We start from the raw sequence: 12,007 nt of genomic DNA on the forward strand, positions 1-12,007 counted from the left end.
TCCAAGTTTTCACCATCTAAGCTTCTGTCTTTATTGTTACGATGAGATTATATCTTTATTCAAAAGTTACAGAAGTTTTGACAACTGATGTGCCACGGCTGAATTCTTTCCTCTTGTTTCGTTACTGTTAAGAGAACAAAGAGAAAAAAATCTAACATCTGTGCAGAGCTTTAAGATCTCCATTGACTGTTTTAGCTGCTTTTGACTGTTCTCTATACTAGCTTTGTGGTATAGACTTTAGGAAAAAAGACTTAAGGTGAGTTATTATACATGTCACACCTGAGCAAAGATATTCACTTTCCCCAGAAGTTGTGTGCTGCTACCAATGCACTGCAAGCCTGAGGGCCAGGAAATCAAACTAGATCAGAAATACATCACCTTACTATTTAGTCACTCTTTGATACTTAAAGCAAACATTTTACAATAAGTGAATTAAAGTTGATAGTTTACTTTTCATTAATTTAATTAACACATAGTGCTTAACTCTGGCAACTTCTAAGCACAGAAAGTGGATCCCCTGGGGGACCAAAACTTTTAGTCAAAGCATGTTATTTAGAAAGATGTGATATGGTTGTAAAATCTCTGTAGGGCAAAAAAATCCCAACATGATAGCAGATAACAATTTAAGATGGCGAAAACTGCAAAATAAAATTATCCTAAATTATTTAGGGAACTCGTATCTTGCCTATTTACACAGAAACTACAAAAAGGAGGAGGAAGAGTTTTACAGCTATACTGACCAGCTCAGGAAAAAAAAAAAAAAGTAACTGTGTCAGTGCAAATGGTACAAATGAACTTCTTGTCTTTCATGCCTGTTGAGCTACCTGTGACCTCTAAGACAAGAACATTTAAATAATGACAAGTATACAGATGTTCACAATCTAATAACAATCAGGTTACTGACTGCATGCACTTGGGGATACCATTAAAAACAAAATTCTGGAAGATGCAGTACTTTTTTACCACAATCAGAAACAGAAGTAGTAATCAAAAGCAAATGGAAAAATAACAAGACACCACTGGCATTTTGCCTAGCAATTTAATCAATATAAAATTCCTGCTTACGTTTGGGCTCATCACTTGTGACAGCCTGAATGAAGTCATATGGAGTCATATATAGCTGTCCTTCAAATTCTAAACTGGCAAACCTGCGAAACCGTTGCTCCCGAGGAGTTGCATAAAGCTCCAAATCTTCAAGGTCTGATCTGTTTTCTGTAACCTTGAAAGAAAGAAGGAAACAATTTTAATGTGCAAGAAAAGTTTTGTTTTACAATTTCTACTGCCATTCACCATAAAGAAACTGTAAATATAAGGGTGATTAATTCATAAGGTTCATGCATCCAAATACTTTTGTATGGTGAGAGCTGAAACACCAATCAGGATTTCACTGCTATCATTTTCAGTCTTCTACAATTTTAGCAATCAATCTTTATGCATTCAAATTGCTGACACTACCCAAGCTCAGAAAAAAATTAAAAGGAAGAAGAAAAAGAGAGAACTTAGGCTCTTGAATCACAGCAACTTTGACTTGAGGAAATCCATGTAACTTAGGCAGCCAAACTTTAAATAACTCTGCTAAAACTATTTAGTTCTCTGACATTTCCAGAAGAGAATGGAATAACATTTTTTTATATTGCTTCTTAGTGTAGAGCACAGCTGTAGACAACAGTAAGCAAGACACCTCATAATATACCCCAATGTAAATCTTCTATGAATACAACTGTATCAAGTGTCCAGTGCAATTAAAGCTACCATACTTGGGGGACAGGAGAAAAGCACAATTACTCCTCCAGAGTTGCAGAAGTACCATATGGCAGTAATTTCACACCTCATGAGAGTTTATAGATGTCAGGAGTCTCTGGTATGTTTACCATCCAGCTGATTTACATGGAAGCTTAGCAGTACAAAACTGTCAATGTTCTAAATTATTACATCTTTCTGTTACACTGTCCAACCTTCTAACAGAAAATATGTTACCACTATGCAAAACCTTTCTTAGCCCATAACAAGGCAAACTACTCCATGGAATCAGCATCCTGAAGAAAATGTAAGTATCTTGAAGTTTTTTTCAGAAATTAAAAGTATAAATCTTTCACGAACTGTTTCATAAAAGGTAAAACAATGACATAGCTAACTCCTCCCAGTATGCTAAAATAGGAATTTCATCTTAGCTATGAAATACCCCAAGCTGCCACTGTTCTCACTGTTCCTGTCATTTCATACAGAATCCCTGAAATTCTTCAGGCGTCAAACTAAGAAAATGCAATCAGTAGCACTTGGTTTAACTAATGTTCATATTTTCTTTTAACAACTAGTAAAACAGGTAAATACATTTTGTTTTTCAGAGAGGCATATAAACACAAAGATAAGTTGGGAGATGTCTGCAATTCTGTACACTAAAACATGAGCCCTCAGCTACGAATGGAAACTGGTTTTCCAAAACCCTTCTAAGAACAGGTTTCAGATTTCACATTAGTAAGATTATGGCAGCAAAACAAATTTTTATGGCCTCAGTTGTAACTAGGAAATTAAATTATGTGTGTAAAATAGATCAAAAGTATGTCTACTTTTGAAGGAAGTCAGTTTCTATTTGGAAAAGAAAACAAAAAAAATCACATATATATAATCACATTGTAACAGAAGACTCACAATTTCTTGAATTTATATATGGGAGTCTCAGTATTTCAATAGTTTAGATTTTAATCAGCCTTCTAGAAGGAAAAAGAGACTACTGACTGTGTACTTCTGCTTCTGGTTTATTTCTAGTCTTTTTGAAATTATTCCTTTCAGTAGGTGTGTGCATGTGCGAAGATGTTTCATTTCAATGGAAAAGTCTGTCATAGAAAGAAATAGAAATGCTTATCCAACCATCTAATTTTCAGAACACGACTTTACATATAAATATACTGCATTTCTGCCCAAGAAGCAGCTTTAAACCTGGTCTTTGTGGTGTTTAGAATTTTCAAATGATCACCAAATTAAATATGGGGAGGGAAAAAAAAATAAATCTAACAACTAGACCAACAAACTTACTTTAGACTAACAGAAAAAAGCTGAATTCCCTTCCGACATACTCACGTGCAAGCCAAAATATTTCTGTCCTATCTCACTGCTTGAATGTTATGGTCTTACTGATCCTCCAGCAGTCCAGTGGCATTCAAGCTATGCCTTCATGTGGGATTTACACAACTCAATTGTTTTGATACAGCTTGTAGTGACATTAACCGATTATCCCTGTAGTTGAAGTTTAATAATCTTATTTTTTATACATGTTATTTTATCAGTACTAGAAACATGCTTTTTAACGCACGCAGGTTGTAAGCATGAGTAATAAAGCTGTATTTCTGCAAAGTCAATTTTCAGGAAAGAAACTGCTTCAAGGCCATATTACACATGCAGTAGGTATAATCAATTGTAATCAGTCATAATCAATCATACATAATCAGGAGAATCTGTAGTTAATGTACCACTCAAGAAATATCATCTTAGTTTTGACCACTGTTAGTATTTGGAAAACATGTTGAGATTCTTTGCTCTCTCAAGAAATTCACACCTTCTCAGACACTACTGCTTAGCATTTTGCTTGAGACACTTTGAAAAGCATTTGCTAAATTCTCAGACACATAGTTCAACATTATCTAAAGTACTCTATGCTACTATAAAATAACATTCTGCAAACAAGGAATTTTCAAGACATGCTTAAACTTAACTCATGTCAGCACCCAGGTCTGCAAAACCTTAATTTCTGCCTCATTTTAGCCAATCTACAGTTTTACTCTGAGTATACAGCAATGCCCGCATTCCACACGCTGGTTCAAAGTCATTGTAAACTGATAAGAATGCAGCCTACCACCAAAAAGAGCTCAACACCCCGCATGCTCTTGCTCTGGCACTTTATATTCATTTTTCCACGTGTCAAACTGGATAAGGGAATTGATCTGACTGAGAACTTTTGTTTTGATGTAATTTTTAGCCAGACAAATGCCTAGATCTACTCCACAACAGTTGTTTCAAAACCTAGGCCATGGAAATTTGAAACTTATGCAAAGAAGCTATCACCTGTTCCAGCAGCAAGCTCTAGGAAAACTGCAAGCTCAATGACAATTTTATTCCAAAGAATAAAAGAACCACTTTATTTTGAACTGTGCTTGTATCTGAAAGAACCAAACCAAGTTGTTTCTGCTAATGCTCCAACATGAATTCAAACAAATGTACGCAGGGCTTAATGTGTACAGTTAAGTGTACATTCAGCCATACATTAAATGTCCAAATAAAAAACACGGTTTGGCTGCAGAAGACTGCAAGAAACATAACTTAGCGAACTGACAAATAAAACCATCCCTCGGAATACTACTATTTTTTGTCCAAGTTTCTTGTTCATAGCTTTCATTTTTCTATTACTGCTTAAGAATTTATGTATCATACAGCAACCTTCTCTTGCATAAAAGCTGCAATTATACGGAACTAATAATATGCTAAATTAAAGGCCAACCCGTTCTAAAGTATGGCCTCAATTTGTACCTCTTCAGGAATTCATTTAAGTATGAAATGTTCTTGTTTTCCCCAACATCAGCAGATCATAATCCAGGGAGACAAGTGTGAGAATCCTAGTGACAGCAATTGCTCTGAATTGATCTATTCCATATTTATGCCCAGGTTAGGCAATCTTATTGTATTTAGTATTATTATTATTTGATACTATTAGCATTAGTATCAAATCCAACAGCCACATGAACAAGACACAGAAAGTAGATGTTCAATACCTCAGGGAAGGTACTGTCAGTGAAAGAATGAACAAGATTCAGTAAGATTTCAATTTCTATTTGAAGTTTCAAGAGCTTATCCAGACTAAATCTCCCTGTAATTATCAGCAATCTTCAAAAACTTTCATGAAAGTACATCTGTTTGACAAACAAAAGAGGGGAGATTTTTTCTTCTATGCTCTGTTTACTAACCTTCTTGGCAATCCTGCTTACTAATTACTATAATCTTGTATCATGTTATGTTATGGTTCTCTGCCTTTTAAAAACTGGACATGGCCATTTCCTTCAAGCAGCATGTCACGAATCTCCCAACAGCAATATTGTCTTCATTTGAGGTGTAGCAGGTTAGCTTTGCTTTACCTGCACATCTACACCAACCCACTTTTGTTATGGGAACTATTAGGAAAACAAAAGCACCACAGCTGAAACCAAGAACCTAGCTAGTAGCCAGAATTTCTGTCCTTCTAATTTCCCAACTCATGAAGTAAATAAAAAGAGGCAAGACTGAAGCTCATTAGCTCTCAAGAACAATATAGCATCTTTTCCCTGTTCTCAAAAAACTCTTCAGCAGTAAGAGTTGTAATCAGAAAACTCCTGGTTATCATCCTTCTGCCCTTCCTCCCTCAAACTCTGGTACCTTGTTGCTCTGTATTTCACTTCCTACCTCCTGTCCTCCAGTGCCATATCTTGCAGAGGGAGTGCAGAGCCAATACAGCACCTTTTTGGGGTGATGCTATGCACGGTCTTGGCTTCCATCTGCCTTCTGCAAAACTAAGAACAGAGACTGCGTGACTCTTCTAAACTCAGATTAAGTCATCTGAAGAGAAAAAATTATCTCTGCCTATTTTCTTGCTATCTCCCTAACACAGAAATGTATATACACATACCCAATTTTCACAGAGCTGACATTTCAAACCACTTTCTAAAATGGATTAAATCTGGTTTTCCCATAGAAACAAGCTCAAATGCCAGATAAACTGGCAGAAAAAAACTGATGCCTACAAGGTTATAAAGCTCTGCAGAGGTAATCTGCAAAACCCAGAATAATACTCCCAGCTCCAATAGTATCACATGAAGTCCCACAACTTTGCAGAGTTCCAAGCTGAATCAGTGTTTTATTGCTTTTTCCAACTGAGATAAAGGTAAGACTATTTTAGCTAAAGAAGCCAACATTTACTACTAAAAGTACCTTTTGCTTGCAGTCAAATATATGTTCTGTTACAGTAGTTTAATTTATTTCAAGTGAGTTTCTTTGAATTTTTGCTTGCAAAGTAATCTGTCTTCCATCAATGAGAATCTGTGCAAACTATTAAAATAAAAAGGTTTTCAAAGCAATGCTGTTCCTTACTTCCTTCGTTTATATTTGACTTGAGGCTTATTTAATATGCTCCCATGTAGATAAAAGTAGCACATTTTGTTTTCATGCTGGGTGGCCAAAAGGTTAAACGTCAAGTTCCCAGTGTGGGAAAATCCCAAGTAGACAAAACTGTTTTGATGCTTACTGAAGTTATATTTCTAGCAGACTACTTAGATGCAGTGCAGCCAACAATTCTGTCAGTTGATCCCGCTTCACTGAGATAAGGGCAATATTATATTAAAATATTTACAAGCATAGGAAGCTGGAACGTGCTTAAAATGCTGTAAAAAGGGCCCTGTTCAAATAAAATTCTGTTACAGGGAATCTTTGGGGTAACAATGTTTAGCTGTAAGCTCAGCTATTCCAGAAACCTTCCAAAATAAGTATTATGATAAAATATTCTCCAACAGTCCTTCTTACATTAATTTCATATGGAAGTTACTTAAACTCTAACAGTTCCTCAAGAAGCTTTAGTCAGTGTGTATATGCTGCTACACACTGCCATATGCTTCACTGCTTGTAAGACTAGCACATTGTAGTAGCTGGAGCTGTCTGTCCCAAACACTTCTCATCCTTTTTTAGCATCCTGAGGAACCACAGAATCAATGCTGAGAGGTAAATGTTCCTTTTCCATCAGCATTATCTCTCACTACAGCTGCCTGGCACAGTATCCTCAGGGTGATGACCATGAAGAGTTTCAGATGTCATCAGCCAAAGAGCAAATCATCTTCCTACATTTGCCAATTGACGTATGACATGAAATGCACCATGCTTATGAAAAAAGGTTAGCTACAAGTGGTTCTTGTAAAAGTGATGCTTTATGCACCTCTTGGAACAGCATCCTCTTTGAGCAGGCAGGAGTCTCCTCCCTAGGGGAGTCTGCCTTACTTTCTGGAGTTAAATCTTGTTCTTCATTATACAGATGGAAATACATTATGTAATCCACTTAGAAATGCACTGCTACAAATAAACTTGACCTTTTGAGTATTTTCACAGACAGAGAGTTTGACAGTAATGCTGAGGTACTAGAAAAAAAAGACTTCTGGAAACATCTGAAGTATGCAGCTTCCTTTTCCTGGAAATCAGTGTGTCTTCAAGAAATGTGATAAAGTACATATTCTGTGTCTGCCGTTCCCTGCCCACCTTTTAATTCCTAAATCACCTCTGAAGGAAGTGATTCTCAGAGTAATTCGTAAAAACAGAGAGACCTGAAGTTCACTACCTTTACACAGTGACAACATGATTACAGAAAAGATCTCTTTGGAGTGCAAAGAGACATCACTGGTATTTCCAAAACCATTTTAATAAGCTTTACAAATTAACTGTATTTTTGAAAATAAGGAGCACAGAAGTCAGGAACTGTAAGACAAATATTAACTCTTCTGAGGAATTCTGACACTGGATTATGTTTTTCTGAAATTGTTATTTTTTTTGTCTGGAAAAAAAAACCAACATGATACTCAGCTATTCCAACAAGGTAAATACTTTATGAGCAGTATACTGTATCAAGGTTCCTGAGCCAATATTGTTCTCAGTTGTCAGCACACAGAATATGAATCAAAGTAATAGTTTTTCCAAAGAGTTTCCTGCTCTGCACAAGCATCTCCTAGACTTTAAAGAAACTGTCTATTGGTGGAGCTTTCCCAGTCTAGACCAAAACCTTCAGACACAAAACCAGCAGCTCCAAGCGCAGAATTTTACTTTGGTTCTGAAATGTTATGTGGTGGCAACGCTGGAATTAAAACTGTGGCTTTATTACTGTGTCTAAGATTTTGCTCCAGGTAATCACAAATAAACCCCTGGTCCTCAAGACTGCAGTCATTCTTCAGAGAGGGTCTGGGAAAAGGGAATTCTGTAGGGAGCTTAGCTTCATGCTGGTCCTGTAACAAATCTTACTCTCCACCAAAACACCTGTACTGATATGTTTGGTCAAGCAAGTATTTTTTTTGTACTGACCACATGAGATTGGTCTGTTTGAAATGTCTGCCACACCACTAACCCCATGTTGGTGACACATATCCTAGCTTCCAAGAAGTTGGGAGGGGACACACCTGGAACAGCTGACTCTGGCTGACCAAAGGGATATTCCATAATACACAGTATCATGCTCAGTAATAAAAAAATTGAGGAAGAAGGGGACAACATTCAGAGTGAAGGCATTTATCCTTCCATTTGTCTCCCCAAGTAACTGTTGTATGTGACGGATCCCTTCTTACCTGGAGACGGCTGAACGCCTGCCTGCTGATGGGAAATGGTGAATGAATTCCTTGGTTTGCTTTGCTTGTGTGCGTAGCTTTTGCTTTACCTGTTAAAATGTCTTTATCTCAACCCACGAGTTTTCTAACTTTCACCCTTCTAATTCTCTTCCCTACCCCACTGGGGAGCAGTGGGGGCGAGCAAGCAGCAGTCTGGGCTGTGTGGTGGCTGCTGGCCAGGGTTAAACCCCAACAAGATGGATGAGACAGCCACAGCTATCTTGAATACTTTTCAACACTTTGAATATCTGAATACTTTACATTGTGATACTGTCTCAGTTAAAAACTTACTACTCAATAACAATTAAAAATTAAATTATCCATCCTCAATTAATGTTTCAGAATGGATTTTCTTTGAATGGAACCAAAAACTATGTGAGGAGATAATTTTGTTTTTCCCACATCAGAACATTTTTAAATTCTTTACTAATCTCCAGCAATTCCATGTTTTAAAGGAAATTATTTCAGGTTTTTCAAGGGTTTAGCATCACTACTGGGGCTTTTTTTAGTGGTTCTGCTAAGAAGTAACTAAGGTATGCACCTATGCAAACCATCACCCAAAATACTCAATTTGTTAGCCAAGTCCCCCAAAATTTCCACCTGCTACGTGGTCATTCTAGGTCAGAGCCTTACTGGTGGGGACAACAGAAACATTCAGTGTAACTGCTTCTGCCAGCTGCTGTAAATCTCTGTACCAAGACATTGACATTCCATGTAAATGGCAATATTAGGATGAAACAGAAAAGTTTGGATTGGATGAAAGGAGGAAAAAAACATATTGGATGATTTGCCTTCGTGGAATGAAAAGCAGACTGAGACTGGAAATTAAATGGGGAGCTAAAGAAATAGGAAAGTGGGGGAAGGACAAACCTAGAAAGCCCCAGAAAACATTGCTAGACTTTGTACATCAGGAATAAAGGATAAACGTCTTTGACCTTCAAAAGCAGATGGAGAGGATCCCAAGATGCCTGAGCCTCATCATTCTCTTTTGGCCAGTACATGATAGAACCATAAAAACCTCTTAGCAAAATGTGCATCACATTTCCATTAAACTCATCTATATAGAAACTGCAGGTTATCATTTTCCAGCCATTACTTTAAACACACTCTGCAGTAGACCCATGAGCTCCAACCTTCATCCTAATAACACTTACATGACAGAACCCAATGAAGTGTATATGACTTTTCATGACAAAATTTTCTATCTCAAACATTATGTTTTTTAAGCTGTTAAACACTATTAAGGTGTAAGCTCAGTACTTAAAATTAAGAACTAAAAAGTTACTGTCACTCGAGCAGCATAAATACAGCCTTCTAATAAAGGACACTGCAATACAAAACCACTGCAGAGTACCACTCCATGCAATCTGAACACAGTATTTGCACCTTCTTTTCCCCCGGAAGACACCTCTGGAGGTGTTTTGGAAACCTGTAATGTAAGAGCTGGTGCTCAACACAGGTCTAGAGAGGAAACAGAAATGGGAGTACAGATCACAGATGGAGCTCATGGTCAAACTATCCTTGGTAGTTCACCAGCTAGATCCCGTATCCAGCTATGGTCTTTCCCCATTACCACACAAGCCTTTCTGAAGCATGACAGTCAACAATAAAGCAGAAGCAATCCACTACCTCAGACCAAAAATTCCAGAACTATTTGAGCCTCATTTTTGGTGGGATTCAGTTAAAAGGCCATTTTTTCAGGAATGCTGAGCACTCAGATCTGAAATTTAAAACCAGTGAGACCCCTCATTCAGAAAGTAAAAAATGGAACATAAAGCTAATATTCTGAGATGTCATGCTGTGCATACACTCTGGACACACAAACGGAGTGCCAGTTAATCTTTCACATTTTTTATTATGCAAATGGAAAACCAAATTAATTAGAGCCTTTCCACAAAGGAGCATGGCATCTGTCTTGAAGAAAGAGTCTTGTGTACACACAGAAGACATATTCTATACATTTTTTTATTTTACATTGTTCCAATATAACCTTAATTCTGACTCTGTAACCTCAGTGGTTTTATAGTGATGTGAAAATTCATAATTAGACATCACACTAAATTCACCCTTTTCAAGGGTGGAGCAGCTGTATTTCCCTTGGAAAGAAGACTGAGAATTAAGACCATCTAAGTAAAAATGTAAAGTTCTGTCAAATCAAGGCAGTATGAAAAGCTGGAAGAGTTTGCCTTTGGTCTTCTGTGCCACAGTAACATACTCAAGACAACAAGCACATGAATAATAAAAAAACACCTGGCTTCACTTCTTTTCATAAAGGATGCTGCTAACAGAATCTGCCTTTTGGCTAATGACTCAGGGCAAAAGGGCTAACAACATTTATAGTTAAGCCCAAGGCCTCCACTGCAAAGACACAGATCCTCTTCCTAAACATATTACAAGATAGACTTGATCCACAGAAAGCAGGCTGTTTGCACCACTGATTTCCAGTCTCAGCAGACGCCATATTGACAAACTGCCTAATCACAGCTCTTGACGTTTAAAAAGAACCCAACTTTTTAATGAAGATACTACTATCATCACCATATGTTACATACAGCATGGTACAGCATCACCATATGTTACGTACGACATTTCAGATAGAAAATTTTGTCATGAAGTTTCCTAATATAGGAAACTTCTTTTCCAGACTCACATCAACTGCTTTTTGTTACCCATGGTCATTTTGCTGAATTAGTTCAACTGAAGTGCTACTTATTTACACCAATCACTATTGCTATCACTTCTTATAAAATTCTGCAAGAACTTTCACCCTACAGAACATTTTACAGTGAGAAGGTAACTGTCCTAAATACAAAGAAGATGAGGGCAGGTTTTGCACTATCAGCAGCAGTTCCATTTGCAAAACACTGTTTTCTATCAAAGAAGAAAAATTCGCTGAGGACAGCTCCGGAGTCGAAAAGCCGTGGAGGACGCATGCAGTTGACGCTTTAAAGCGCAGCCAAGGCCGGCTGCCTGCCGCGACGTCCCACTGACAGCCCTTCCCTCCCGACCGGCGCGGAGCTCCGGCCCCTGTCCTCCCCGCTGGCTCTGCCTCGCCTCCCAGCCCACGGGCCAGCCCCACGCGGGGTCACCTCTCCGCCACCGCCTCGCACGGACCTTTACACAGCGGAGGGGAGCGACGTTCCTCCATCCCCGCTGGCAGAGCCTGGCGGTGCCCCCCCGCCGCGCTGAGCCGAGCCTGCCCTCAGAGTGCGGCACAGTGCGAAGGCGCCGGGCCGTGAGGGGCGAGGGGCGCGGCGCGCACACACCTACCGTCTCCTTGGCAGCGGCCGCCACGGGGATGGAGAGTAGCGCCCGGGGCCCGCCCGGCCCGGCGGCTGCCGGCTCCCGGGAGGGCTCCCGGTGCCGGTCTGATAGCCGGTACCCCATGTACGCGGCGAGAGCACCCCCCGCCGCTAAGCCCAGCTCCCGTCGCCACCGCTTCAGCCCCGCCGCCCCGGCCCCGCCGCCAGCCCACAGCCGCCGAGCCGGCTGCGCACCAGGCGTGGGGCCCAAGCGACGGCGCCACCGCAAGAGGGTGCGCAGGGCGGCCATGGCCACCGCTCCGCCCCAGCGACAGCGGACGGAGCCCCTAGCGGTGCCGGCAGAAGCCTCGCGAGAAGCAGGGAAGGGGT

The 12,007-nt window shown here is 39.5% G+C and overlaps 1 protein-coding gene across 4 annotated transcripts in view; it reads right to left on the bottom strand.

Annotated features, from left to right (window-relative positions):
• MICU3 (mitochondrial calcium uptake family member 3) overlaps positions 1-12,007 on the bottom strand; it is a 53,885-nt gene that overhangs the window by 41,487 nt on the left and 391 nt on the right. For 3 of the 4 annotated variants that reach the window (XR_009968710.1, XM_062639593.1, XM_062639678.1), the window contains exons 1-2: positions 11,646-12,003; positions 1,066-1,219 (exon numbers count right to left, since the gene is read on the bottom strand). Coding sequence is in view for 3 of the 4 variants with exons in the window: in XM_062639593.1 (XP_062495577.1) it covers positions 1,066-1,219; positions 11,646-11,927 (436 nt within the window). In the remaining variant the exon portion in view is untranslated. Of the gene's footprint in view, positions 1-1,065; positions 1,220-11,645; positions 12,004-12,007 lie in introns of those variants that run through there. The other variant, XM_062639790.1, reaches the window with a different exon arrangement.

This window comes from Pezoporus occidentalis, unplaced genomic scaffold (assembly GCF_034315485.1).
Source record: "Pezoporus occidentalis ecotype Australia unplaced genomic scaffold, CSIRO_AGI_Poc_V1 ctg1, whole genome shotgun sequence".
Taxonomy (NCBI): Eukaryota; Metazoa; Chordata; class Aves; order Psittaciformes; family Psittacidae; genus Pezoporus; species Pezoporus occidentalis.